Here is a 27,358-nt window from a genome sequence, read left to right as displayed (position 1 = left end):
TAAATCCCTTCTCTGCATCCCCATTGCCAATGTCTTAATTTATTATTTTTCCTCTGGATTACATTAGCAGCATCTTAACTCGTTTCCTGGCCATCATTCAAGCTAGACACCGCAGTGATGCTCTATCTTTCTAAATCAGAAGTCCGATCATGTTAACTTACCAGTGGCATTCTGCGGTGTACTCCACTCCATGCCCTTTCATATGTTGTGACTCGCCCCTGTCCAGGAAACTCTGTTTACCGTATTCACTAAACTGACTTATATTAATGCTTTAAGACTCATGCCCAGGATCTACTCCAAGACCTTACCTGCTCCCTGCAATCTGGTTTAGATGCTCTTCTTTTGCACTTCCATGATACCCTGTCTTTACCTCTGTCATACCAACCACACTGTATAGTAATTATTTACTCCTATGTCTCCCTTACTAGACAGTGAGTTTCTTCAAGGCAGTATTAGGGATAATGTCTGATTCTACATTCCCTAGCCCTTAATATAATATTTAACACATTTGTTAAATGAACTTAAGAACCTTTCTATAACCTTATTCATTTCATTTAAATTTCTACAAGTTTCTGCAGTCTCTTTCTTTCTTCTCCACCAATCTCTACTCTTTTCTTGATCCTTGATTATTCATCTCTAGCCACTTTTGTCCCTACTTTCAACTTGTCGTGTTCTTCCTCTGTTTCTTCAGAGCCTTATGACCAGCCAACCATGGTGTGTGTATTTGTGTGTGTCCCCATTAATGAATGAATAAGTTGGTGAATATCATTGTAGCATATAATTTCTCATAGAATAAATGTAATTGAATAAAAATAAATAATTTAAAATAAAATGTAATTGAAAAAGTAAGCTCTGGATCTGAAATGAAAGTTACTGCATAAATGATAGCAAGTAGACCCCAAAAAAAGCCTGCGAGATGCAAATTCTAGATAGTCATCTGGTTCATCCACTGCTTAGTGACTCCTGCAAGCTAACTTCACAGAGGTACCCAATTCAGATTTATGCTTCAGTAAAATCATTCCATAGTGTGAGCTTTCAAAGTTACTCTTGAAAGTTGAAGTTATACAAATATTAAATCTGATAATGTCCAATTTATGGTATTACACATATATCCCAGGCTTGGTGATATAAGTAATGTTTGTTTGTTTTTCTCTCAAAATGTGTATTGGTGTTTCCCTTTATTCAAAGGACTCATGAAATTTCACCTTCTCTAGAAAACCCTCTTTGGAACAGGTAGTGAACGAGTGCTCCCTTTACAGTTACATTTTAAAATTATTCAAGTTCAAAAATTTTCATTTAATAGTGATTGCATTATTTGTAGATTAATCTCAGGGATAGTTTATATTTTTGCAACATTGAGTCTCCCTATCCAGGAACATGATATTTCTCTATTCAGGTTTTCTTCTGTGTCCCTCAGTAAAATTCTGTGGCTTTTCATGTAGATCTATACATTTATTATTAAGCTTATTCCTAGATGTTTTAAATTTTGTTGTTATTTAAATGGTACTTTTTTCATGTTTTTCTAACTAGTTATTATAAGTATCTAAAAAGGCTATTTAGTTGTAAATTTATATTGTAACTAGGCACCTTACTGAAATTTTGTTATTTCTAATAATTTCTAGAGTCATAGAATAATTCTAAGACTGGTAGGGGCAGTAGAAATTACCTTGTTCAAATTTCTCAGGTGGTGATGAGAAGACTGAGACTCAGAATAGTCTTAACAGAGCTGAGTTAAAATCTTAGGATTTCATGAATCTCTAGTCATCAAGTTTTACAAAATACTGTATATGTCAATGTGGGCTTACCAATCCAAGGTTTACACATTCAAAAATTTAGTTTACAGCTTGTCCTAGAAGTTACCTGGTCCCAGGGTATCAATTCAGTCTTTTTATTCTGGAAGGAATAATTTTTCAACAAGACAGCTAGTTTACAAATTCACCATGGTAAATCTAATAATGTTTAGAGCATTGCATTCTAGTGGCCAGCTCTACCCAGAGATCCCAGAATTGCAGCAAAGAGAACTAGATGTTTTTAATGTGGCATTTACATTGAGATATGGTATTCTAATAGTCTGTTAAACTGTTCTAGAGATATCTCTTTCCAAATAATTCTGATAGTCATTATAATCAAAGAATTTTTTTTCCCAGGCAATGGTTGAAACACTGATAAATGTTCCCGTATTTTCTTTTTTTATATAATTCTATTTTTATTATTAAATTTATTGGTGTGACATTGGTTAATAAAGTTATATAGGTTTTAGGATACAGTTCTATAATACATCATCTGTATATTTTCCGTTCTAAAACTGTCATTCCTTTATTTTTTCATGACTACAATGTTAGCTTTAAAGAGCAGAGCTTCTCTTAGGTTAGTTCTATTTTAACTTCATGCCTTCTTTTCTAGAGAAGAACCCTAAGTCCTATGCTAAGATTTATATAGGCTGTACTTTAATCTTATCAACACATTTTTAAGTCATCTCTTAAGCAGATAACTTCAAGGAATATTTTTGTAGATGGTTAAACATTAATGTTTATTATTGTTAACTTTCTTTCAAGGGCATGTATGGGTGGGTATGTTTGAAATCAGGTCCCCAAATTCTCTTTTGAGTCCTATGGCCTCCCTATCGAGGACCACACAACTTCCTGAGATCAACCATAAAGCTGACCACTAAGCATGACTTAGGAGAAGTCCATTAGTATTTACTGAAATTTGGGGAGTGCAGGATTCTCTGTTAGATTGGAGTTGCTGAGGACTCCTGTAAGAATGAATAATTGTGCCCACCTGCTCAATCTATTGTCAGAACTGCAGTGAGCAGAACTGTTACCCCTTGCTTTGGATAGAATTGGGCTAGCACGTGATTTGGATTTGTTAGACTTAAATTAAAACATGTAGAGTAAATGTCAGTAAGGTTATTAGAAATCTCTGAGAGATAAATTGGAGAATTGAAATCCCTAGAAAGTTTTGAGGTTGGATAAGATTGGAGTAGAGTACTTTTATGAATTCGGGCAAGCAGCAAAGCTAGGATGTCCTAGGTCTGTGCTAAGAAACAAGTAAAGTGCTCATAATTCATTTTATTGGATGCTGCTCATATAGTAGGTGGCAAATCAGCCAGATATTAGGGCTCAGGACCCTGGTGCACAGCACCTAGTGCAGCAACCACATTACCACATGATGGAAGGTGATGATAGGTGGAAGATACTATGTTAAGTGTTACACTCAAGGACTGTGTGCTCATTCATCTCAGTGCTCACCAGCTGGAGAGAGATAAAGATAGAACTTAGTTGGGCCCTACTGTTGGTTCTTGCTTGCCTGCAGGACTTATAGGAGTCAGGAGAAATTTAATGAATAAAGGAATTTATAAATAGAGCTATCTGAAAATGTAGAGGCCATTATGAGAGACAGTGATTTCTTTTTCACTGGAAGTATTTAAGCAAGGTGGCCAGGGTTGCTAAACACAGGAATGACCGACCACTCTAGGTGTGAGAATGGCCTATATATATGCCAGTGCCTTTTCAATTGTAAAATTCTGTAATTTCCAAAAATGAAGTAACCCTAAATACCTATCAAAGATCCAGGATGGCTCAGCCCAGACATTCCTGATAGGAGTGGAAGCCAATTCTGAAAGTGATTCTTTTTACTTGGGCTTAGTTTAATTTAGTTCAGCCTGGTCCCTCTATGACTCTCCTTTACACCCAGTAAAACCCCATATGATGTGAGAAAACCACTTTACAACTCCAGTTAACATGGTGATCCAGGGATTTTTCCAGTTTAGTCTTAAACCTAGAGTTTCCTGGGGACATATGGGATTAAGTCATACTGAAGTGACTTAATTAATCTCCCACAGCTTGTCGGTAACATTAGAGATGTTCTGCCTTCTGCTGTGAAGTAGAGGACCATAGACCACCCCCCCCCCACCCCGCACCCAGCAGAGAAGTGACATGTGGGACCTGAAAACCCTCACATTTTAGGATTTGGGATTATGTTTTTTACAGATACTCCCTCCTTTATTGCTGCCACATTTGTATCTAATGAAGTGGAGCAGCTAAGGGGAATGTGTCTTTGGATTGATTTTAATTGAGAGATTTACAGATCCCAGAGCTTATTTTAAACATCACCAGATAAAGTGTTTGTGTTCTTTATAGCAATTGTCTTGATGAAGTTATCAGCAGGAGACATCTTGTAACATGTTTTTCAGAAAGATTTTCTTGGGCTGATATTCTTAATAAACTTACCTACTGCTCATCTTCTTTTTTTTTTCAAGTTCACATTTTCGCCAATCTCCTACTTAGAAGCCGGGCCCTGTGCTAGGGCTTTGGAGGACAGGGAAATTAAACAGACATGATCATACTTAGCAATCTTTTAGAGGAAATAAAATTCAAAAAATAATTATAACTCAAGGCAGAAAAAATGATTAATTTTAGGAGACTAATACAAAGTGATATGGGAATTGGGAGGAGGGAAAGATTATTTCTGGATCAGGGGAACAGAGAAACTTCATTGAGAAATTCATGGATTTTGAGCTGGCTTTTGTAACATAGCCTGTGAAGGATTTGACTGATATAAAGCAGGGCGTTACCCCTGGAAGGAACAGTGTGAGCAGTGGCATATATGCAGGAAAAGTGTGGGCCATATATGGGATTGTACATAGTCTAATTTAAATAACCATGAATAGTAGAAGAGAAAGATGACAGAATAGTTCAGGTTCAAATATGAACATCTTGAATGTGTGGCTGATATCTTGACTTCATTCAGTAACCTTTGGGAAGCCATCGAAGGTTTTTGAACTGGTGGGTAAGAAAACATGGTCACTGTTGTGCTTTAGGGCAGCAGTGGAGAGTTTGTAAGAGTTGGAAGCAAATAACAGGATATTAATTCCAGGAGTAAAGTATAAAGAATCTGAGGTGGTATTAGTGCAATTAGAAAGGAGGCAACAGCTTCAAGAGACCCTCAGATGGAATATGTAGAACCTTTCAGATTATCAGAGGAGGAACAGAAGGTGAAGCTTAGATTGCATGAACAAGTTACAGAATAGTAAGACAGAGGAGCAGATATGCTTAAAATCAGGGAAAGTGAGAAATATCACTTTGGAACATGTTTATCCTGAGATGCTAGTGAGCACCTAATGGGAAATATCCAACAGTATGAGTTTGGAACAGATAGTTTTAGAGTTGAGAGGATACAATGAGAGGATATGATATCATAACTCAGTGAAAGCACACAAAACAGCAATAAGAACAATCTTTGGGGGAAGAGCACCATTATGTGCAAGGCAATATAGAAGGAGCTCATATACTTTATATATCCTTGAAACCAAGGTGAAGTGATTATATACATGTGAGAGAGAAGGAATCTGAAGTTTATCCTGATTATCTCATTAGCCCAAGGTCACGCAAAGTGTTGGCTCCAGAGTTTAAATTTAGATCAGCCTAACTCTACTTTGACTATAAGTAGGAGAGAAAACAGAAAAATGAATTGTCATGAAAACATGGGAGAAGATTAAGTATCTTAATGAACTATGGGATGACTGTGGGAATAGAAAAGATTGACATGAGGAGGTGAAATGTCTTCACATGGTCCCAGTAGTCCATCTTTTGTTCAGAATTTGTGCCAAGACCACATAAAAGCCAGGGTTAGGTACACTGAGAGAGGCTATTTAAGGACTTTGAACTGTGCTAGGCTTACCTGGAGATTGAGTTCTATCTACAAATGTACATTTTAACTTAGATAAGCACTTAACTCAGAAGCATCTAGGTCATTTTCCAGCTTTATTTTTAGCAGGAAAAAGTACTTTTTCAATTTGAAATATAGGAAAATTTCAGATAAAAGCAGATTTATTCAAGTTAAGGGAGAGGAAATACTGTCCTTTTCTTCCTTCTTATTCCCCTCTACCCCAACACTACTTCAGCTCCTGAGAAACCTCCCTGCTCTACATAACACCATCGAAAACCCCTGCTTTACATTATATTTTTTAGAGTGAGAGAGGGAAGCTAGAAAACTCAAAGAAAGAATAGAAGTTTCCAAACTCTCCATTAGTCAGTGCTCTTTCTATTATCTCACTCTTGCCCCCAATTTTAAAACAAATAACATTTGTTTAAAAGAAAACATAACACTTGGTTTCTAAGATTCCATTCAACAGACATTTGTTAACTATATGTGCAAATAGTTAAAAATAGCTTAGTAAACATTGATTTATTTTTATAGACTAAAAGAAAAGGAAAATGAATCATCTCAAAAGCATCAGATTTATACTACCTAATAAGGAGCTTACTTTGTGATACTGTAAAATTACAAGCTCCAGATGAGATCGTGTGGACTCCAGTATTTGTTCAGATCCAATTTACAGAACTAGGCAGAAAAGAGAGGTTTTAGTAGCATTGAGTTGCTTTACAAAACTGCCTTATAGACTGAGCAGATACCTCTTGAGGAAGACCGTGAGTTTGAAAATAGAAGCAGTAGCTAAGAAACTGTAATGATTCTTAGCTATTTGCATGTTCCTTTCTATTTTACTTTACATTTGAAATTTATTTTCTATTCATCTTCAGCTCTTTGCTTTAAACAACCTGAAATCAAATCCAAGTTAATCTAAAAGTTATTAGGAATCCATGAATCACCTTCGAAAAAAGTGGATTGTAAATGAGAGTTTTGAGATTCACTTCATTTTCCGTAAGTAGAGGACACAGAAGAAAAAAATACACAACAAAGGTATTTGGGAAGTTCCCCAAAGCCAGGAATCAGAAATAGGAAGCTGAAGGAAATCTAGTTGTCTAAATGACATCATAGATTAGTAGATGTTTCAACATCTTCTTGCCCCTCCTGGAGTTTTAAAGTTCCTAAATTTAAAAGATCCTTGTTTTCCTAGAGTGTTTTCCTACCAGGAAAAAGTTGTGGTTGAAATAAGGAGAGGATAACGCAGGGATTGTAACTGAGAAGTGTAGTGTGGAGGGCTGGTGGGTTTAGGCTGTGCCTTTTAGAAGCATTTCAAGGTAAGTCTTTTTTTTTTTTTTTTTTGCATTATAAAAGGAAAAAATTTGTTATATTTACTGAGATTCATCAGATGGGAATTGAGATGAGGGAACTTTGATTTCTGGAGTAACTCTGGGGATTTGTGCATTGGGTATAATAGCTAACTCTGAAAAACCTTAATAGACTGGAAGCTTTCATGATTTTACACAACAGTTTTGAGAAACTGTACTCGGAATGATGTATAAACATCTGCTTCTGTGTGAGATTCTCAATAGCATTCAAGTCAACCAGGAGTTTCTTCCTTTGTTGGTAAAAAGCTCTGTTTTCTGGAGAACAGATTCAGTCCAAGTTTGAGGCAGTTTGGAGATTAACAACTCAAGGTGGGACCTGTTATTTCTACCTTTAAATTCTCATGTCTAAATGAAAGAGTTTAATTCCTCTAACCAAGATGTATAGAAGTTGGTGCTATTCCTTTATTTCTCTTTCGTGCTTCTTTTATGACTCTACTGTTTTCCAACATCATTTTTAAAATATGATGTCCCTTCCCCCAAATATTGAGTAATCACAAAGGGGAAAATAATTTGCAATGGAGAGTTCTGGCAGACACCATCTTTGCCAAGTGATCTACATACAACAGCACGTATCTCCGGCCATGCACTGAGAAGGGCATATCAGATCAGCTCAAGTTGAGGCACCTTCTGCAGAACAACAGGCCAGTACCAACATTTCAAAAATGTTGAAACCACGAGAAACAAGTGCCACATCCAGCAAGTGGTAAATCCTTCCATGTCCAGCACAGCCCTGGAAAATCTGGGAATGGTGGGAGATTAAGAAAAGAAAGAAGACAGAAAGGTAGGATCAGGAGGACCATCGTCCACTGATGGTGGAGCAATGGCACAGTTTCATTTTTGCAAGCTGCTTTTATACAAGAACATATTATCCTCACCCAACCTACACACCCTGCTATAATCGTTTGCATTTCCATAGATTCTCCCCATTTTTAAGAGGGTTCGTAGAGGTGAGGCAACCCTTGGTTGACCTCACAGATTGCAAGGACCTTGTCAGCTTGCAACCCACTCTCCACGAACAAGGAAAGAGTGAGGAGGAATAGTCACAGGTTGGAGGAGATCTACAATTAAAGGCAATGTGGGATCCTAGAACAACAACAAAAAAAGGACATTGTTGGAAAGAATTGGTAAAAATAATAATAAATTATGTACTTCAGTTAATATTTTACCTGGGTTAATTTCTTAGTTTGTTAATTTTTCTATGTTTATGTAAGATGTTAACATAGAGTAAGGTGGGTGAAGAGTTTATGGAAATTCTCTATGCTGTTTTGCAAATCTGAAAATTTAAACTTACCTCAAAATAAATCATATTTCAAAATGTAGTGACCCAAAATGAACCTTCTCCTTCAATAAGGGTTATTTTAAAATTACTTTTCTGAGTAAGATAGGAAGAGTGTTTCCTACAGTTGGTCGTATTCATTTTAATTTTTTTAGTTCTTTAGTTATTTATTGAATAGATCCAAAGTACATAATGTGTGTACATTGTAAAGAGTAACAAAAACATGAGCACAAAGTGTAGCTTGAAGCTCTCAGTATGCTTCTCTATCATGTCCCACTCCCTCACCTCTATCCTGAATTTTGTATTTTTCATTCCCTTGCTTCTCTTTATAGGTTTACCTTGAGAGTATGTATCCCTAATGATATAGTTTTATATGATTTTTAACTTTTTGTAAATTACATATAATACTGTATGTATTCTTTTAAAGTTTATCTTTTCCCTAAATATTATATTCCTCATTTATCAATGTTAATATGTATAAATGTAGTTAACTAATTTTCACTTCTATATAGCTTTACAGTGTATAAACATACCACAAGTTGTTTCTCTAGTCTCCTCTGATAGCCATTTGGTTGGTTTCCAGTTTTGCTGTTATAATCAATGCTACCTCACACTCTCAATATGTTATGAGAGTTTCCTTAGGGTAGATACCTAAAAATGGACTTGCTGGGTTATAGGGTAGATACTCCATCAACTTCACTAGATGAAGCCAAATTGTTTTTCAAAGTGATTGTCCAATTTTTAATACTACCAACAGTATGTAAAGTGCTCTAGTAGTTCCGCTTTCTTTCTAACACAGTATTATTAGACAAAATTTTTTACCAATCTTGCAGGCACGTATATTAAAATTTTTAAATATCACCATTTATTGATTGACTACTTTATGTCAAGCAACAGTGGCAGATATTTTAATTCCTTATTTAATTTAATCTCTTCATAGTTCTTTTTCTCAGCTCCATAATGGAAACTAATGTGGTACTTAGTTTGTAATACATAATTGCCCCTAAATCTCTCTCTGACCGATTTATCCCTTTCTCCGTCATGTATCTATCTGCCTAATTTATTTCTTGTTTCCTAAAAAAATAAATTTTTCTCTTTTCAGAAAAAAATTGAGGCATAAAGTGGTTAATAACTGGCCACAAATCACACTGCCATTAATTAGTAGCAGACTTAGAAATAAAACCCATTTCCCAGTTCTCTGGCTCCTAATCCTTTTTGTTCCCCCCTCCATCTCTTCCCTTTTCTCTCTCATATTCCATTTCTTCCTCTCTTACCTCACACTCTCCCATTCTGTCTCTGAACTTAAATGTCCTTTCCATTTGGCTGCTAGATGATGTGATGTGCATGCAGAGAGCATCACAAGATTGGTTGAACACCTGGTTCCAGCTAAACAGTGATTACTTAGCCCTGGCTGACTAAGTGCCTTATAACCATTTAACATTCCAAGCTGTGCCGCTTGCGTGGATTTGGCCAGAGTGCCCTCTCAAAGCTGCCTGGTGGTCTACAGGGGTTGGAGAGAATCCAGAACTTCAGGACATCCCATCCTTGGCTCTACTTTCTCTGCAGCAGCAGGAACCTCAAGCCAAAGGTGGGGGTATAGGCAGCTAAGAGTACAACTGGGTGCCTAGAGAATGGTTATATTAGAACTGCTAACCTTGGATAAGAGAACACAGATTCTATCAATAGAAGAAACAGAAATCTTAGGTTGGGAAACAAAACTTATAGCCAACAAGCACAAGTGAATTTTGTTTTGCCTGCACAACATTTAATTTTCTTTTTTGTTTTCGGATACCTTTATAAGTGAAATGCACTCACCAGTTTGTCACAATTCCCAGCACTTCATTTCCTACTGTTTCACATCTAACTACTATTAACTCCTGTCCCCTAAAGTTATTTGATGCAGTTGTATCCTTAATGAGGTCACTTGGGACTCACTAAGGGTAGAACTGGAAGCTTTGTTCTCATTCCAAAGTGATCACAGTTGTCCAGGTTATTATTTTTTTTCTGACAGTTGAACATCCCTAGGCTAGGAACACACTTTTACGTAGATTCTACATGTCCCTCAAGTTTGTGATTTTTTTTTTTTCCCATCTAAACTTGTTTGGGGTGATTAAGTTGAAAGTACCTATAAAGTTTTCTAGTCTTAACTAATCCATATTCAATGACTTAGGAGACCTAAAATAGATCTATGAACTAAAATAAATATACTTTATTGGGTTTTTCTGAGTTGGGTTAAGGGTAGAGAGAAAGAAAGGAAGAAAGGGTTTTTCAATGTAGCAAACTCATGGGTTTAATAAAGTATAACTTTTAAAAGGTTAAGGAACACAACACATAAATATAAAATGAACATATGTCAAAAAATTAAACTCAGTAAATAAGAGAGTGAGTAAAATATTAAGACCAGTTCAAGTGAAAATTTAGGAGCTAAGTATTTATAGGTAATTCAATAAAGAAATGTTAAGATTTCTAAATTATACACAAATTGTTAAAGTCCTAAAGTGCATAAACCATAACCTTTGAGTTATCTTTTCTACCAGAGATAAAATGTTTGTATCTCTACTGGATAAATCTCTACAAGTTAATCTCTGCCTTACAGTTATAGAAATGTCCAGCCAGTGGAAAACTAGTTGTACCTGCACTCGCATATTGCCTAATAATTTCTTTTGCTCGTTTCAAGTTTCAGAATGTTTTTCTGACAGATTGTAGTCATCAGGTTAGACTTAGTTGCCAGGAAATAGAATGTTTCCCAAGCTTTGAAAATATAATTTTATGATGAAGACATATGAAATGAATTCTAAAATTTAGTATATATATCTTAGAGATAGATTATTTTTTATTTCAGAGATGTTTCAAGTTTCTTAAGAACATGTTTAAGTGAAATGATATCAGCATGAGAAATTCTCATTCTGAATCTTTTTATTTTATTTACAGAAATTCCATCGAATTATAATTTGTACTACTCTGCCATGTCCGTATTTGAAAGCAAAAATGAGGAAAGACATAATGGAAGTAGGTGAACTCAGTAAGAGGTATCTGTCTGTATGTCATTATTATTGCCTCTAAAAAATGTGTGTGTGCGCATGCGCACACACAAGCGCACAGACACACACTTGACAGATAAACAGATTGACCAACCTATCAATCAGACTACCAATCTACCAAACAACTGGCCAGGAAAGGAAATAATATAGTTTGCAGAAATAAATACTTCATACTTAATAAGTACAGGTCCCACTGTTTTGTCATCTGAGAATTCTAATTTGAGTAGTTACAATCTCATCTTTTGTACTTTATTTTGTACTTTTATTTGGAAGTTCACCAAGAAAGCATGTGTTCCTTTTTCCTCTCCCCATCCTTCGCAACAACCTCCTGCTAAAAAGAAGTGACAAATGTAAAAAACAAATTACCAATGCAGCCATTCTGTGGCCAGAGCAAGTGGATCTGGCTGTGGATTAGGGAGTATTTCCATTTCAATGCTTTTCTTTGGTGGATCGAAATACTAAAGGGAGCTGGTTTAATCACACTCAAGCTCTCTTTCAAAATGAAACTGACTCATATGACAAAAAAATTTATGACTTAAATTTTGAAAAAGCAAGTCAGAATGGAGAAGGTGCGGGAAATGAAATTAGGTCACTTGTTTAAGGCTATACTCTTCCTTCTTTACATTCTGTCATTATGCAGTTGTCTGATTCCTGGAGGGAGCCCATTCTAAGAGCCCTAGTTTCAGGAAGAGGAAATCAGGAAACTCCCAACCAAAGGAAAACTAGGGAGTTCTTGTCTACTTTCATAACTGCTCAAGGAGGGAGCATTGAGGAAAACAAACGATCTAACCAATTTCTCCATCTTCTTATGAACAGAACGATATATAGACAGCAGAATACTTTAGGGTGTAGTAAATTCAAAGCAAATGAAAACTGTAGTGATCACTAATAAAGAATGATTTATTTATTCAATAAATACTTATTGATCACCAAATGAATGCCAGTGACTGTACTACATGCTGGCAATACAGTGGCAACAAAAACTAGACAGAATCTCTGTTCTTACGGAGATTATGGTTTTGTGAGGGACAGCCTTTAATTAATAGCACATTAAATAATAACATAGAGAAATATCAAATTATATCTATAATAAGTGCTATGAAGAAAGTTCATGTAGGAGGCATTGTGGTCAAGAGCATGGATTCTGGAGCCATACTATATAGGTTTGAATCTTAGCTTTACTACTTACCATGTTATCTTGGACAACACTCTATGCTATAGTTTCTCATCTATAAATGAGGCTAATATTGCTACCTCATAAGGATGTTGTGAGAAGTAAATGATGTAGAATTTATAAAGCACTTAGGACAGTATCTGGCACATGGCAAATGCTAGGTAAATGTGTGAAAAAATAATCTATGAGAGCTTGATACTTTCAGAAAGTTAATAACTTGAACATTTATAAATGTGGGTCATCTCGAAGTTCAAAAGTTTTGCCAGTGAAAGTTAATTGAAACTAATTGAAACTAATTGAAATTAAATTAATTGAAACTTACCAGTTTTCCTGACCTAAATCCCTTCAGGTAGGCTAGGCATACCTACCTACTGCAGTAGAGTTATTACATGTGCTGTTTTGAACAGTGAGCAATTAATACTGGTCCATCTGAGACATCAGCCTCTGGTGTGAGTTGACAAAATAACAGTTGCAAACCCAGTAATTTGGCAGGTACCTCTGCCCTTTTCTGGGCTATGAGCCCTTTGCAATTGGAAAGGTTAAAGTACATATAGAGTACTTTATGTGCTTGACGTTGACAGGTTCCTCTCCTTTCTATTTTTCACCACTTTCTTAGTTCAGGCCCTCATCATTTCAAGTGTTCACTGTTACAGCAATCTTTTAAGTGGTCTTTATATCTGTAATCTGTTTCTCTGTAAATATAGCTTGTTAATCTCTCTGAAGTTCCAGTTTTATCACATTACCACCCCACCTCCTCACCCCTGCCCCCTGACTCAAAATCTTTCTGAGATTCCTTGTCAGTACTAGATAAAATTTAAGGTCATTAGCCTAACATTAAAGTCCTAACTTTATAGTCCTGTTTCCTGCCTCCTTTAGACTCTTCCTGTCTAGTATACCATCATACAGCTTATCTAGCCTCAGTGACAAAGTTCTTCTTCCTGCTCAGATACCTACCTGTCCCCTACATCTATAATAAATCTAAAGTCATCTTTTAGATTTAGTGCAAGTCCTTCTCCATGAAGACTTCTCCAGCTATTCTAGCCACCAATCCCTCCCACACCCACCATTCTCTTTCCTTCCTGAGTTCCTATAGTGCTTGGTTTCTACAGTTTTTTTAAAAAATAATGGCCTTACTGAGATATATATCATATACCATAAAATTCGCCCTTTTAAGACAGATAATTCAGTGATTTTTAATATATTCACAGAATTGTACAACCATGACCATAATTTAATTTTAGAACTTTTTCACAAAAAGAAACCCCATACCCACTAGTAATCACCCCCAATTTTCCCCTCCCATGGCCCCTGATAATCTTTCTATTTCTATAGATTTGTCTATTCCGGACATGACAAATGGAATCATACAACATGTAGAATTGTGTGACTTGCTTCTTTCACTTAGTGTTTTCAAGGTTCATCCATGTTGCAGCATGTATCAGTACTTCATTTCTTTTTATGGCTGAATAACATTCCATTGTATGGATATACCATAATTTGTTTATCCATCAGTTATTAGACATTTGGGTTGTTTTCACTTTTTAGCTATTGTGAACAATGCTACTATAAACATTCATGTACAAGTTTTTGTGTGGACATATGATTTCAATTCTTTTGGGTCTCTAAAATTCATTTAAAATCTTATTTATATCCTGCCTTGAGTTGTTGCTTTATGTGTATATTATGTAGTTCCACTAAATTATCTGCTAGGACAGGGCCTATAAAGCTTACTCTGTCCTGGAGAGTTTGCAAGCCTGTCTCATTTATTATACTTCCTCTTCCCCTCTCCTTTACCACATGTACCACCTATAAATATCATCATTGCCATCATCACCACCACAATAAAAAACTAACAAGTATTGATACATGGTTAAATAATATTAGGTAGTAAATTCAAAAGGATGAGATATACTCGTATATATTGATATGGAAAGATCTCTAATACATAGTGTGAAAAGAAAAAAGCGACTTGCAGAGCAATACATATAGTAGGATCTCATTCATGTATACACACACACACACACATACCAGTGTTAGTATGTATGTATCGGTTTGTATATAAATACCCTGAAAAGGAAAGGACCCTAGGATATACACCAGTCTGTTAGCAATCGTTTCCTCGGGAAAGAGGAAAAGAATGGAAGGTGTAGAAAAGGAAACTTTGTATTTTTCTCTATATATTTCTAATTTTGTGTCTTTTACAGTTAAAATATATTTTTATATTATTTTGGGTGATTTAAATAATCATTAAAGAAAAAGTGTAATCACTTTTTGGAGAAAATAACTAATTTGGAGAAACTAAAAGGAAAAGACAGAAAAAGGAAAAAGGCAGAAAAATATCAGGAAGGAGAAGGGCATATTGTGGCATGTAGAGCACAAAGTTAATCAGAACCTTAGTAGTAGAATCCTATACAGTACCATGTTTAAATAAACACACAAAAAAATAGACATCTGTGCTGCACAGCTCTGTGCAAGCATGCTAAAAAACCATTGAATTATACATTTTATTTTAAATAAGTAAAATTGTATAGTATATGTATTATATTTTAATAAAGTTACTTAGAATAAAACAGGTATCTAAAGTTTTTAGCTTTCATTTCTAGAATGCTATTTATTTAGGAAATTTAAAGCTACAATTGAACTTATTTGTAGGGATGTCTCCTGACCTCAATAATAGAGGCAGGGTTGTCAGATAAAATACACAGTTCCCAGTTAAATTTGAATTCAAATAATTTTTCAGTATATGTATGTCCCATATAATATTTGAGACATATTATGTTTTTGTATTTTTATTGCTAAATCTGGCAACTCTAAACAAAGGGGATTAAGTTTTGAATCTCTTAGAATTAAATTGCTTCTTTACATCAACAGAGTTTACATTTAGATCCAACTTTGTGTGAATGGCATTTCGTTTTTAACTGATGACCTTTAATATAATTTTTCCAGTCTCTCATCTGTCCCAAGGAAGGTTTTATGATTGAGAAGCACTGGTATCTAGCAGTGATGTTTAGCAGTTCAAACATGACTGATTTTACCTTTACCACATTGATGAGAAATCATAGTTTCCACATTCTACATGAGGTTAGGATAGCAAAGTACCACTCTCAACTTCCATCTGCCAGAAGTAATATGAATGGTGTTCCTGTCAGCTTCTCCCATGGAGAGAAGCCAAAGTTCTCTAAGAGGGATAGAGGTGAGGCCTTTGTTTTTGAGCATGTCTTGAATTGTGTCAGCCAAATTAATCTTCTGTGGCACCCTGTTAATTAGGGTTGGTAGTGGTGGTGACGTGTGTGTATGATGTGTGTATGTTTGCTTTTATTAGTATTTGATTTTCTTTAGTGTCTTGTCCTTTGAGCACTTCTAGTTTTGTTCCTGCTAACCTCAGACGGGAGAAATAGTGAGAAATAGTGAAGCTATAGGGGACGGTCAGAGGCAGAAGTAACAGGAGAGCCATAGTAGCTGAAGAACTGGACCTTTCATGACATTCAAGACTTTAGTGAGTTTCCTCTCCAGGTTCTTTTTGACACTGCTGTCCCCACTCTCTTTAGCCATTCTGAATAGCCTCCTGTTTGCTGATGTTAGCATAAAAAGAACAACAAGGAATTAGTCTTAGCTGGGGTTTCTCTTTCAGCCCAGCTCTTCTGTGATTATGTAGATACTCCCACAAGAACTGATTATCCTCCATAGAAGGGGTTTGGATAGAATCTGACCACAATTTAACAGAACGGGTTTCTAAGCATCTATTCACTTGTGTGTTTTTCATTCAACAAATCTTTATTAAATCCAGATCTAATGCCGAGCTAAGCAATGCGATACAGAGATTTAAAGACCAAAAAAATAAATAAATAAATAAATAAAAAGGAAGAAGAAGAAGAAGAAAGAAAAAAGAAAAAAAAGGCATGGTCTTTAGTTTAAAGGAACTCTTTATTTAGTGGGGAAAGATGGTATTATAAGTAAGTATGGTAAGTGAGCTGAGTATAAACCATGAGACATCACAGTGCGTATACTGAACTAGAAACGTAATGAAGTGGTGATGAGAAAACAAATTATTTACAGCCTCTTCTGTAAGATCACAGACTCTGGCCTTTGCTGTGATGACTCTGCTATTCTTCTTACCATTATTTAGATGGAAATGCCATCTTGTGGCTATATTCCAAATATTTTAGGGATGCATTCCGGAGAGATAATATATAAATTTTTGTGTGTACCCAAGACTGGAAGCCATATGGTTAGCTAAATCCACTAATAGCTATAATGTTTCAATATGCTATTTGACTACCATGGGACAAATCATGATCATTTAGAATCTAAGAAATTCCAGTATTCCTAATTTAAATTGACTTTTAACTAATCTGACCAAAAATTCCAGAAATTGGCCAGTTTTCCTTCTCTGGCAACTCTCCTCACTTATTTTCAGAGATAGAGATATTTCGGTCATATGCATAAGGTAACTTTAGCAAAATCACCTAGACCTATTGATGTAGAATGTCAGCAGGGGCTCACTGCTGAGTGTCTCTCACCAGCAGCTGGGTTTAACTGAACTGAGAGGCTGGTGGTATAAGTGGGCCTTGACTAATCTACTACTTGGAGACTTGCACTCCTGAAGATCATCTCACTGCTCTTGTTTATCAGGAGAGTCTCATTTGTGATTGCTTTCTCACTGTGAGCAAGGATATATTTTCCCAGAACCTCCTAAGCCTAATTTCTAAATGGCCTTTCTTCCTTTTTCTTTCTTCTTCCTTCTTCCTCCTGGTTACTTACCTTTTAGAGTGCCACTGTCTCTCCTTTTACAGAGCTCATTTTCCTTTTTAGTTTTTGCCATTTCCTTATCTATGCTAACCTCCACTCTTCTGTAGGTTCAACCCCCAGAACTTGAGGTTAAATTACATCAAGACTGCATAAGAGCTAAGTTTTTCAACCTGGCATTTGAATCAAAGCTCTAAAGACATCCTTAGAAGCGTCTCCTGTTTTTACACTTCTCTTCTACTACTATCCCACCAAGGGATTGAGTAGAGTTTGCCTCTCTAGACTGTGGCTTTTGTGTCCTTCATTCTCTACTGGCTGGGTCAGCGTAGTACATCCGCAGGAGATAGCCGAAAGTTCCAAATCTATTTTGGGCACAGACAACTGTATCAATGATGCTTATGGAATCTCCTTGACATAAGGTAAAGAACAAAAAAATATATCATTTAATGAGCACTTTTGATGTGTCAGGAATTATGTAGGAACTTTAAAATTGCCATCTCATTTAACTCTCACATTAGCATATAAGGTAGATTTTACTACCCCATTTTACACATGAGGAAACTAAAATTCAGAAATGAAAAGTGACTTGCACTAAGTCACTTAACAATTTGGTCATAGAGCCCAGTCTAGAACAACTAAGACTTTCTGACCATTTTTAATATACAAGGAATTATTCTAAAATGCTTTGCATGCCTTAATTTATTAATCCTCACAGTAACCTTATGGGTAAGTATTATCATTTCCATTTTACGGATGAACAAAATGAGTCTCAGAGAGGTTAAGTAACTTCCTTAAGACTACAAAGCTCGTAAGTGGAGGACCGAGACTTGAACCTTGGTAGCCTGACTTGATTGCCTATATTCTTAATCACTATGGGAGCCTGCCATATTTTTAAACTCTAAGCCCACTGCTCATTTTATAATACCAGGTTGTCTTGCTTCACCAAGACATCTGGCTCTTTCATTTCAGTGTTTTACCACCCCTACACCAGCTCCCATCATAAGCCTTTGTGAAACCAGGCCTTTGTTGAACAAACCATAGAATAGTTTCTAGTGAAAGAGGTATTTTCTACAGTCACCAGAGGCTAGAGCTAGGTGTTTGTCCCCTTGAAGTCCATATCCAGGACCTCTTCTAGACTCTTTGTCTAAGCTAATTTCCGATCTTCTGTAGTTCTAACCTCTCATCTGTAATTTACACTTTTGTCACTTTGTTTCAGTCAAACAGGAATAAACTTTGAATTAACAGTGAGGAAAACAGTCATCCCAATATCTTCTCAACAGTATTCACAGCTATAGGGAATCTTGAATTAATCTTACATTATCCAGTCTGAAAACATTTTTCCTGCCTTTATTATTTCAATCATGACTGGCTGCTTTCTTTCCTTAAGCTTGTCTTCTTTCTCAGACTTGTAGCTTCTCCTAGATGGTTGTGCAAACTGAAGTTTTAACCATTTTTCTCATCATTCCTGCTTTTTTTGTTGTTTTTAAGAAGCATCTTAGAAAATCTCACTTTCTAGCCCTTGATTCCTCTTCCCCTATCCCTTCCCTGGTGAAAACCCTACTTTCCTTTTGCCGCCTTCTTCTTTCTTGGAAATTCTGGTATCAAAGAGCCAGAATTAGGTGAAAGTCAATCCTGTCCCCACTTTGGAGCCTCAGTATGTCTCCACCAACTCACGTTCTGAATTTTGGGATCTACCTGTTTTACTTTACTCTTAAACTCAAAGAGAGAGGTATGTATTCAGTTGCTGTGCAGAGCCTGGACTCCATGTATCCCCTGGGGCTGGTGGACTTAAGAAAGAATATTCTGCTGCATCCAGATGAATTACCAGGAAAACCTATTAGATCTTTATTAAGTTAAAAAATAAACAGTGGTATATAGGATTAAATGTAATAAGAAAATATTAGAACTTCATAAAGATTCATAAAATAATATTTTTGAATAAATAGAGGGTCCCTACTGGTCTATTAGGTATAGTTGGAGGGGCAAATGGTTTAGGAGAGACTGATTTTACTCATCAATACCTGAGCAAATTGAATATGAATATAGTAGAAAATTAGCCTGCTCAGGGGTTGGATAATCTCAATACTGGTAGAAACATGAATACTGCTCTAGTACTCTGCCCTGATCAGGCAGCTCTCTAGGCCTCTGAGAAAGTCTCTGCACAAAGGGCATAGGCTATGCAGCAGCTCTAAATCCTAGATGCAGTGAAGTTATTGGAGCCTAACATGTTGCAGTGTTTGGATAACCTAAACTACAGTGGTTAGCAAAAGCTCTTATATCACAATGTTGTAAGCAAGCCACTAACTAATCAAAACCAGGCATAACAAAACATTCTATCAATACCATCTCAATTTTTCCCATCCTTATTCAGCTAATGCTAGTAATCACAAGCATGAAACAAAAAGAAAGGCACTATTCCAGGAGAACAGACTATAAGCTTCATACCGTGTGGTAAACCTATCCCAGGGAAGACTCATAGCCGCTTGTTTATGATTTGCTCGCAAGGTGATTATACAGATGTGATCATCATACACAAAGGAGCGGCTACTCCAGGGTATACCAACAAGCGTCTCTTTATCTCTTTCACAAGGATATAGTATGTTACAGGGTAGTGCAAAAATGTCAACTCTATCCAAATTAATCTGTGTACTCTCAAATCCTTGCGTAAAAGTAGCTAAACATCCCAGTTTCACCTTTCCTGCAATTTATGCTAGTCCTTGAACTTTCTCATAATTCTTTGTTTTTATACTGCCCAATGCACAGACTTCAGTCTCTTAGATATTTTCTAGAAGAAATTTACTCATGTTCTGACTTCATGATGTTTAGTAATTTGCTTACAACTAGAGGAGAAATGGAGGAAATTACAGGAAAAACCATACAGGTCCCTATATTATCATTGCCACTCTCCTCAGCTATCTTTCAAAAGTCTGTTATCTTATCCCCCTAAGAAATACAATGTAGTTTCCCATGCCTGATTTTTCCATAGGAGGGAGCTCTGTCTCCTCTAATCGCCCATTTTTACTCCATCCCCAGGATTCTAGTGAAAAAATTTTTCTTTGTTTTCATCTCTAATCAAAACTCCAGTCTTGAGGGATCTGGACAAAGTGATTTTGAAGTTTATCTAGAAGAGAGAATAGGCAAGAATAGCCAAGAAATTTGCTACTCTGTATTAAAAGTTAAATAATTTAAAAGACGGATAGAACAATGGAACATAATACAAAACCCAGAATCACATTCAGTGTTGGACTTCAGTACATTGTAAAAATGACATTTAAAACCAGAGTAGGAGAAAATATTTTCAAATCGTATACCTGATAAGTGACTTACTTATAACAGTGAGTTACTGTTATAACTCAGTAATTAAAAAAATAAACCCAGTTTAAAAATGGATGAAGACTCTGAATAGGAATTTCTCCAAAAAAAAGATATATAAGTGTTAATAAGCACATGAAAAGATGCTTAACATCATCATTAGTCATTAGGGAAATCCAAATCAAAACCACAATAAGATACTACGTCACATCCACTAAGAGAGTTAAATTAAAAAACACAGGCAGTAACAAGTGTTGGCAAGGATGCCAAGAAATTAGAACCTTCGTGCACTGTAGATGAGAATGTAAAATAATATAGCTGCTATGAAAAACCCTTTTGCAGTGCCTCATAAAGTTAAACATAGAATTGCTATATGACTCAGCAATTCTAGGTATGTATGTGCCCAAGAAAAATGAAAACATGTTCACGCAAAAACTTGTACATGAATGTTCCTAACAGCCTTATTTATAATAGCCAAAAGATGGAAAAAACCCAAATGTTTATCAACATAGAATGAATAAGCAAAGGTGATAAATCTATACAGTGGAATATTATTCAATCATAAAGAGGAATGAAATAGTGGTATGTGCTATAACATGAATGGACCTTCAAAACGTTGTGCTATATGAAACAAGCCAGTCACAATAGGCCACGTATTATTCTATTTATATGAAATGTCCAGAATAGGCAAATCTATGGATGTAGAAAGTAGGTTAGTGATTGCTAGGGACTGGAGAAATGTGGTAATTGAGACTATGGATATAGGCTGTCTTTTGGGGCTGATAAAAGTGTTCTGATTGGTGATGATGGTTGCAAAACCTCATATTGTAGTAAAAAAAAAATCACTGAATTGTACACTGTAAGGGAGTAAATTTTATGTTGTGTGGATTATATCTCAAAAAAAAAAAAAAAAACTGAACAGTTGCAGGGTCATGTTTCTAGGACCTGGAATGGGAGACTCCTCTTAGAAGTCTGAGGCCAGTGAGTTCAAAATCAAATAGGAATCTGTAGCCTAGAGTAAGAATCTTTGAGGATCAAGGAAGGAAATTTCTTTCTAATCTTGGGAGATCTGAGTTTGGGAGACATAAGGAGGACTTTAGAGGGCTTGGAAGAGCTTCAAAATAGATATTCAGTATAACTCAGAGGCAGAGGTGTTACTAGAAATCACTCTCTGAGGAGACAAATTCTTTGTAAACACAGTCTAGAAATTTCTAGGACTATTAAGGGTAAAAGGCTTAGCTGTAGTATTGGCCTTCAGGCCAAATTCTAGGTTGCTTGATATATGTACTATCCAGGATCAAGAGAAGTAAGAAGCACTTACATCATATCATCCAAATCATTCAAGCATCTTCTCTTCCAGGACTGCTTCCTTACTCCACTTTCCCTGACTTCCATTCCTTCTTCTGTGTACCCCTAACACCATATTCATGCCTATATCACCGCCCTTACATTAGGTTGAAGTTTCCTTTTATGTCTGTCTTCCCCACTGGAATTAGGAATCCCAAATTGGTCAGAGATGATGTAACCCTGACTTAGCTCAGGACCTGACACCTACCAAGAACTCAGTAAATGTTTGTTGAACCAATGAATAATTGAAGAGACTACAGGAATATTTCATTCAGAGAAGAAGGATTCATTGATAATGTATATTTTTAAGACTTTTCATAGCATGGTAATGGGCTCACTATTTGTAATAGTTCTTACCACCTATGTGTTTTGATGCAATGACTTTGTCATGTGTTGTAGTTATTAGGCTCACTCCTACTAAACTACATGTCCCTTGAAGCCAGAGACTCCATTTTACTCATCTTTTGGTCTCCTTACAACATCTAGCACACTGGTTTCTGTGCAATAGATGCTCAGTAATGATTTATTAATTTAAATTTAGTTAAGCAAGTTTAGTAAAAGCAGAAAGAGACTCAGATATCTTAAACTTGATCTACGAGGGAGGGCTGGGTTTCTGTGTTTGGCAGTAATGATACAGGCCATCCTACTGTCTATGGAGACACACTCTAGGATTACTGAAAGCATGAATGGTGGAGAACTCAGAAATTGTCCTGTTTCCTTCAGAAAGCTTTAATACTTGAGGATTTTAATTTTATTATATTTCTTGATTCTGTGGATTAAGAGACAAATTCCCATTTGTAGACAGATATTCTCAGTGAGAAAGTATTAGGATCCCAAGCTGATCTACAGAGGGACATCCTTCTTATTATTTCTCTTTTTCTCAGAACAAGAGAGATACCTGCAAGCCAACAACAAAGAATTCAACACTCTGTTTGGATATCCAGTGAGTATCAGGTCTTTGGCTCTTTCAGAAGGGGACTGGAATCCTCAATATTCCTCTTTGTTGGTGGAGTAGGAATTTCATTGTAGATGTGGATCCTACAACTTAGGTTCTACTTTATTTCATACTCCGGTACAGTGAGGGCTGGTGCAGTGAGGGCTCAGGACTAAAATTAATCCAGTGACCTAGGCTCAGGAGAGAATATATCTCAGAGTTGAGGTTTTATATATAACTCCTAGAAAAGAGATAATGTAGCGTTTTCTTGCACAAATGAAGGCATAGTTTCACAATTTTATTTTTTCACTTAGACATCTATTTATTACAATACATATAGGTCTTCACAATTCATTAAATAGTGGCGGAGTTTTCCATTGTATTGATATACCTTAATGTATTTAACCCATTTTCTGTTGATGAACATTTAAAATGTCTTTATTCATACCTTCTCAAAAAAAAAAAAAGTCTCCAGTATTTTGCTATGATAAATGGTCCTGAATGAACCATTATACATATATTTTGGTACATGCGTGTGAATATATCTTATGAGTTTCCTAGAAGTGAATTGGCTGGGTCAAAAGGAAAATACATTAAAATTTTCGATACCTATTGCCAGATTGCCCTCAAAAAAGATTACATCCATTTATATTTCTATCTATAGTAGATACTGCTCACTTCTCCATATTCTTTCCAAACCAAGTGTCTATTGGTCTTTTTCATCTTTGCTAGGCTCTTAGACAAAAAAAACGACATTTTGTTATCTGTCTTTCCTTAATTTTGAGTGAGATCAATAATCTTTTCATATAAATTAATCTTTAGTATTTCCTTTTTTTTTTTTTGGAAACTGCCTATTAATGATTTTTGCCCATTTCAATTGTTCATTTTTCACTTATTTATTTATGAATAAGTAACTAATAAAGAGAGATATATTGAAAAGTCTTACTCCAGTGCCCCATACTTGCCCACATCTGCTCTCTATAGGGAATCACTTTTATTAGTTTTTTTCACGTGTATTCATCAGTGCTTCTTTGTGCAAATAAAGCAAACACAAATCTGTATTGTTATTTTCTCACTTTCTTACAGTCTTCTGTACTTTAACAATATGCTCTGGAGATGTTTTCATAATCATCTTTTCATAATAACTTTTTCCTTTCTTTTTTCAGCTACATAATATTTTCCATGCAGATTTATATAACCAGTTCCTTATAAATCAACATCTGGGTTGTTTCCAATCTTTTACAATTATAAGCAATGCTTTATACATGTTATTTTGTGTACATGTATATATGTAGCAGGTCCTCAAATAATGCTATTTCATTATAATGTTGAGATGCCATAGGAACTTAACTCTTGTTTATAGCAATTTATGGTAAAATTGGTTTCATTATACATTGTTTAACTTAAAGTTGCAGAACCTATCAACAATGTTAAGGAAAGGTTTACTGTAATATAATTATAAGGATATACAAATATAGTCATACATATTTGTAGTCTCTATCGGTATCAGTTTATGATTTCTGAATTAGAGAGGTTCTGGAAAATAATGTTTGGAATTGGACCCTCCCCCCCACCTCCTAGACCTGCATAAGGAGCATTGTGATACAGTAAAATTAGATTTGGCCTCAGATAGACCTGAGTTTGAGCAGTTCTCCTCCTTACTAACCTTGTATACTGAGGTGCATTAACTTCTTTGATCTCAGTTCCTCATCTATAAAAAGGACATAATAATGTTCACCACATGTGGTGGTTGTGGGAGTTAAGTATGCTTGTGAAAAATGTTAGTTCTCTTTCTCCAAGAAACTATTACCCTTTGAAAAAAGGATTCAAATCTCATTGAATCTGTACCCTCAGTTCCTATCACAATGTTTGACACATAAATGGTATCCAATAAATATATGTCATGAATAAACAGATAGTTAATGAATAAATAGATTTCATTTTCTTGGCCTTACCCATTGCTGATTCTCCTTCTATTTCCCTAATTTCTTTCATTTCTATTCCTTTTCCAAACTTCTGACTATTGATTCCCATTATATCCTTGGCCTTCTATTCTCCTATATTCTCCATTTAGCCATCAGTCAGTTATCACTGCCCAAATAAATATCCCAAACCAAAATCCACCACCTCTATCATGCTTAAATTTTATCACCTGTGCCAAAAGAACTAAACACAGAGAGTTCATAGTTAAGCAGATGTTCTACAATCTTGAGATATTGCTTCTGGTTTGACCTTTAAGACAAGAACAAAACACTCTCGTTGCCAAGTTAGTAAAGAAGTACTGATATTTCTATCTTGAAAAAGAATCGGCATGGCTTTTTTTTGTCTTTGTTTGCTAAGCAAATGCTACCCAAGTGTTGAATAGAAAACTGAAATACATTAATTAGCTATGAAACCAATGGAAAATCCATAATGAAGGCCAGCTGCTTCAGTAAGGCAAAAGACCAAAAGGTTTTTGGGTCAAAGTATCAGGACCATCTGGATTTAGACATCAGGAAATCCAGAGTTTCTCATGATCAAAGAGAATGATTTCAGTGTTAGAATAACATACTCTCAGGGCTGGAGGGGTCCTTCCTTAGAGATCATTTAGTTAGAACTCCAAGGCAAACCTATGACCTTCTCTGGGATAGATCTTGTTTACTTCTTTCTCAGCCTATACTAGTATAGTCAGCATAGGGCTCTGAACAGAGCAAACCTTGAGAAATGTATAGCGTTCAATTGATTACTAATTGGAAAAATTATGGAGAAAATAATGGAGAAACATCAAATAACTCTTAGTTTTATCTTGGATCTCTAAACTTCCAGCTTCTCTTCCTTTCCTTGGGAAATAGATTTCGGGCCTTAGCCTTCCTGGGAAAGTTTTAGCCTAAAGGCTGAATGATTTGGGTTCTCCACAAGGACTCTTGATGCCTTCTCAAGGCAAAGCCCAGCAGGATACTTCATACTTGAGCAATATCTTCGCCCCAGGCTTATAGGTGGTTTTATTCTTTTGTTTTTGCCTTTTGGATGGAGGAGATAAGAGAGAAGCCCCATTCTTAGGGAATTTATTTGGTTCAGAGAAAGGAAAGTATTTGGATGGCTGCATGAGTGGAGTGAGTCTCAGGGGGCAGCACAATCCCAATTCTGCAACTAACTGTGGTTTTGGATAAATAACTTCAGTGCTTCAATTTTCTCATCCTCAAAAGGTGACCATATGGTGCTCTCCTCATAGTGTGGTTATGAAGATTAAATAAATTGCTACATATAAAATACTTGAAACCATGCCTTGTACATAGTAAATATTCAATAAGTAACTTTTTATTGTTGATTTTATTATAATTGTTATTATCAATAGCATCAATAAACAAAGAATTCTATCCAGAGCAGAAATACATTCTGCCTCCCTCCTAGAAAACCCATATTAATTGATCTTGGCATCTTTGCATCCTCTAGACTTCTCTAGGCCTCAAAGAAAAGGTGGGGGCAGACAAACACTTTTTCCCTCCCTCTCTGCCTTTGGTGGGAGAACTGGGGCTTTTGACCATTTCACAGAGTGGCCTTGTTTCTTTTTGTTAAGACTGGAAGGTGGGGGAAGCGGTGGAGGGGGTGGGGTATCTTTTGTTCCTCTAATCGTGTTCGTGCTCTTTTACTCACAGAACAACACCATCAAGACATCAAAATATAGTGTCTTTAACTTTTTACCCATGAACCTATTTGAACAGTTCCAGAGACTTGCTAATGTGTATTTCCTCATTTTGCTCATCCTTCAGGTATTGCCTTTTGGGGCCTTTTCCACAATGTATTTTATCAGTCTCTCGGGGTCAAGTTGTGTAATCAGTTTTCTTCTCTAAAATGATAAATGTCTTCCTTCGTTAGATAATAGGCAAATAGATGGCTGGGGTTTCAGCTTAGTCCTTTAGAGTCTCTGTAGTCAGGATTAGCCAGAATGAAACAAGCCTCTACTAGAGGAAAGAGACAGGGTCACTGGGTCCTAAGGAAGGGGAGCACCCTCATTATGGCTGCATGACCACAGTTCAGCTTGACCATAGGGGGCCACAGAGTCTTCACCCCAACCACAGTTGCAACTCCATTCCTCCTCCTCTTTCCAGTCTCCCTGACAGAAATCTAATGTGCAGGAGTGCTGAGGAAGGAGAATGGTTTAGAAAATAAGAGTACCCGCCAGGGCTAAGAAGCAGGGCAGGGTAGGCTCAAATTGGAAGAGACAGATCATCTCATTTCCCATTGTGCCGAAGGGGTGTGGAAGGGTGTGTGGTTTTCCTGAGTCCATCTTGTGTCTACTCTTACCCCTCTACCCTAGCACCGTCATTATCACAGGAGAAACGGCCCTTTGCCATTTGTAGTGGAGTTCAGGGCAGATAGGTAGCAATTTAGAGTCTTTTTTGGTCCTTTCTTGGGAGATGTTTACTTATATTTGGGGGTTATGTGAAAGCTACAAAAGGTAGAAAACAACTAGGGTAGTTGAATTTATTATGAGCCTTTGGAGGTGAAAACAGC

The 27,358-nt window shown here is 36.1% G+C and overlaps 1 protein-coding gene across 1 annotated transcript in view; it reads left to right on the top strand.

The window, feature by feature from the left end:
• Positions 1 to 27,358, top strand: part of LOC107502839 (phospholipid-transporting ATPase FetA) — a 93,714-nt gene that overhangs the window by 14,651 nt on the left and 51,705 nt on the right. The window contains exons 4-6 of the mRNA XM_016130450.2: positions 11,242 to 11,319; positions 22,815 to 22,873; positions 26,500 to 26,613. Of these exons, the coding sequence (XP_015985936.2) occupies positions 11,242 to 11,319; positions 22,815 to 22,873; positions 26,500 to 26,613 (251 nt within the window). The remainder of the gene's footprint in view (positions 1 to 11,241; positions 11,320 to 22,814; positions 22,874 to 26,499; positions 26,614 to 27,358) is intronic.

The sequence above is a fragment of the Rousettus aegyptiacus genome, unplaced genomic scaffold, assembly GCF_014176215.1.
Source record: "Rousettus aegyptiacus isolate mRouAeg1 unplaced genomic scaffold, mRouAeg1.p scaffold_m13_p_3, whole genome shotgun sequence".
Classification (NCBI taxonomy): Eukaryota; Metazoa; Chordata; class Mammalia; order Chiroptera; family Pteropodidae; genus Rousettus; species Rousettus aegyptiacus.
The sequence above is the reverse complement of the archived record's forward strand: the minus strand, read 5'-3'. Positions and strand labels throughout refer to the sequence as shown.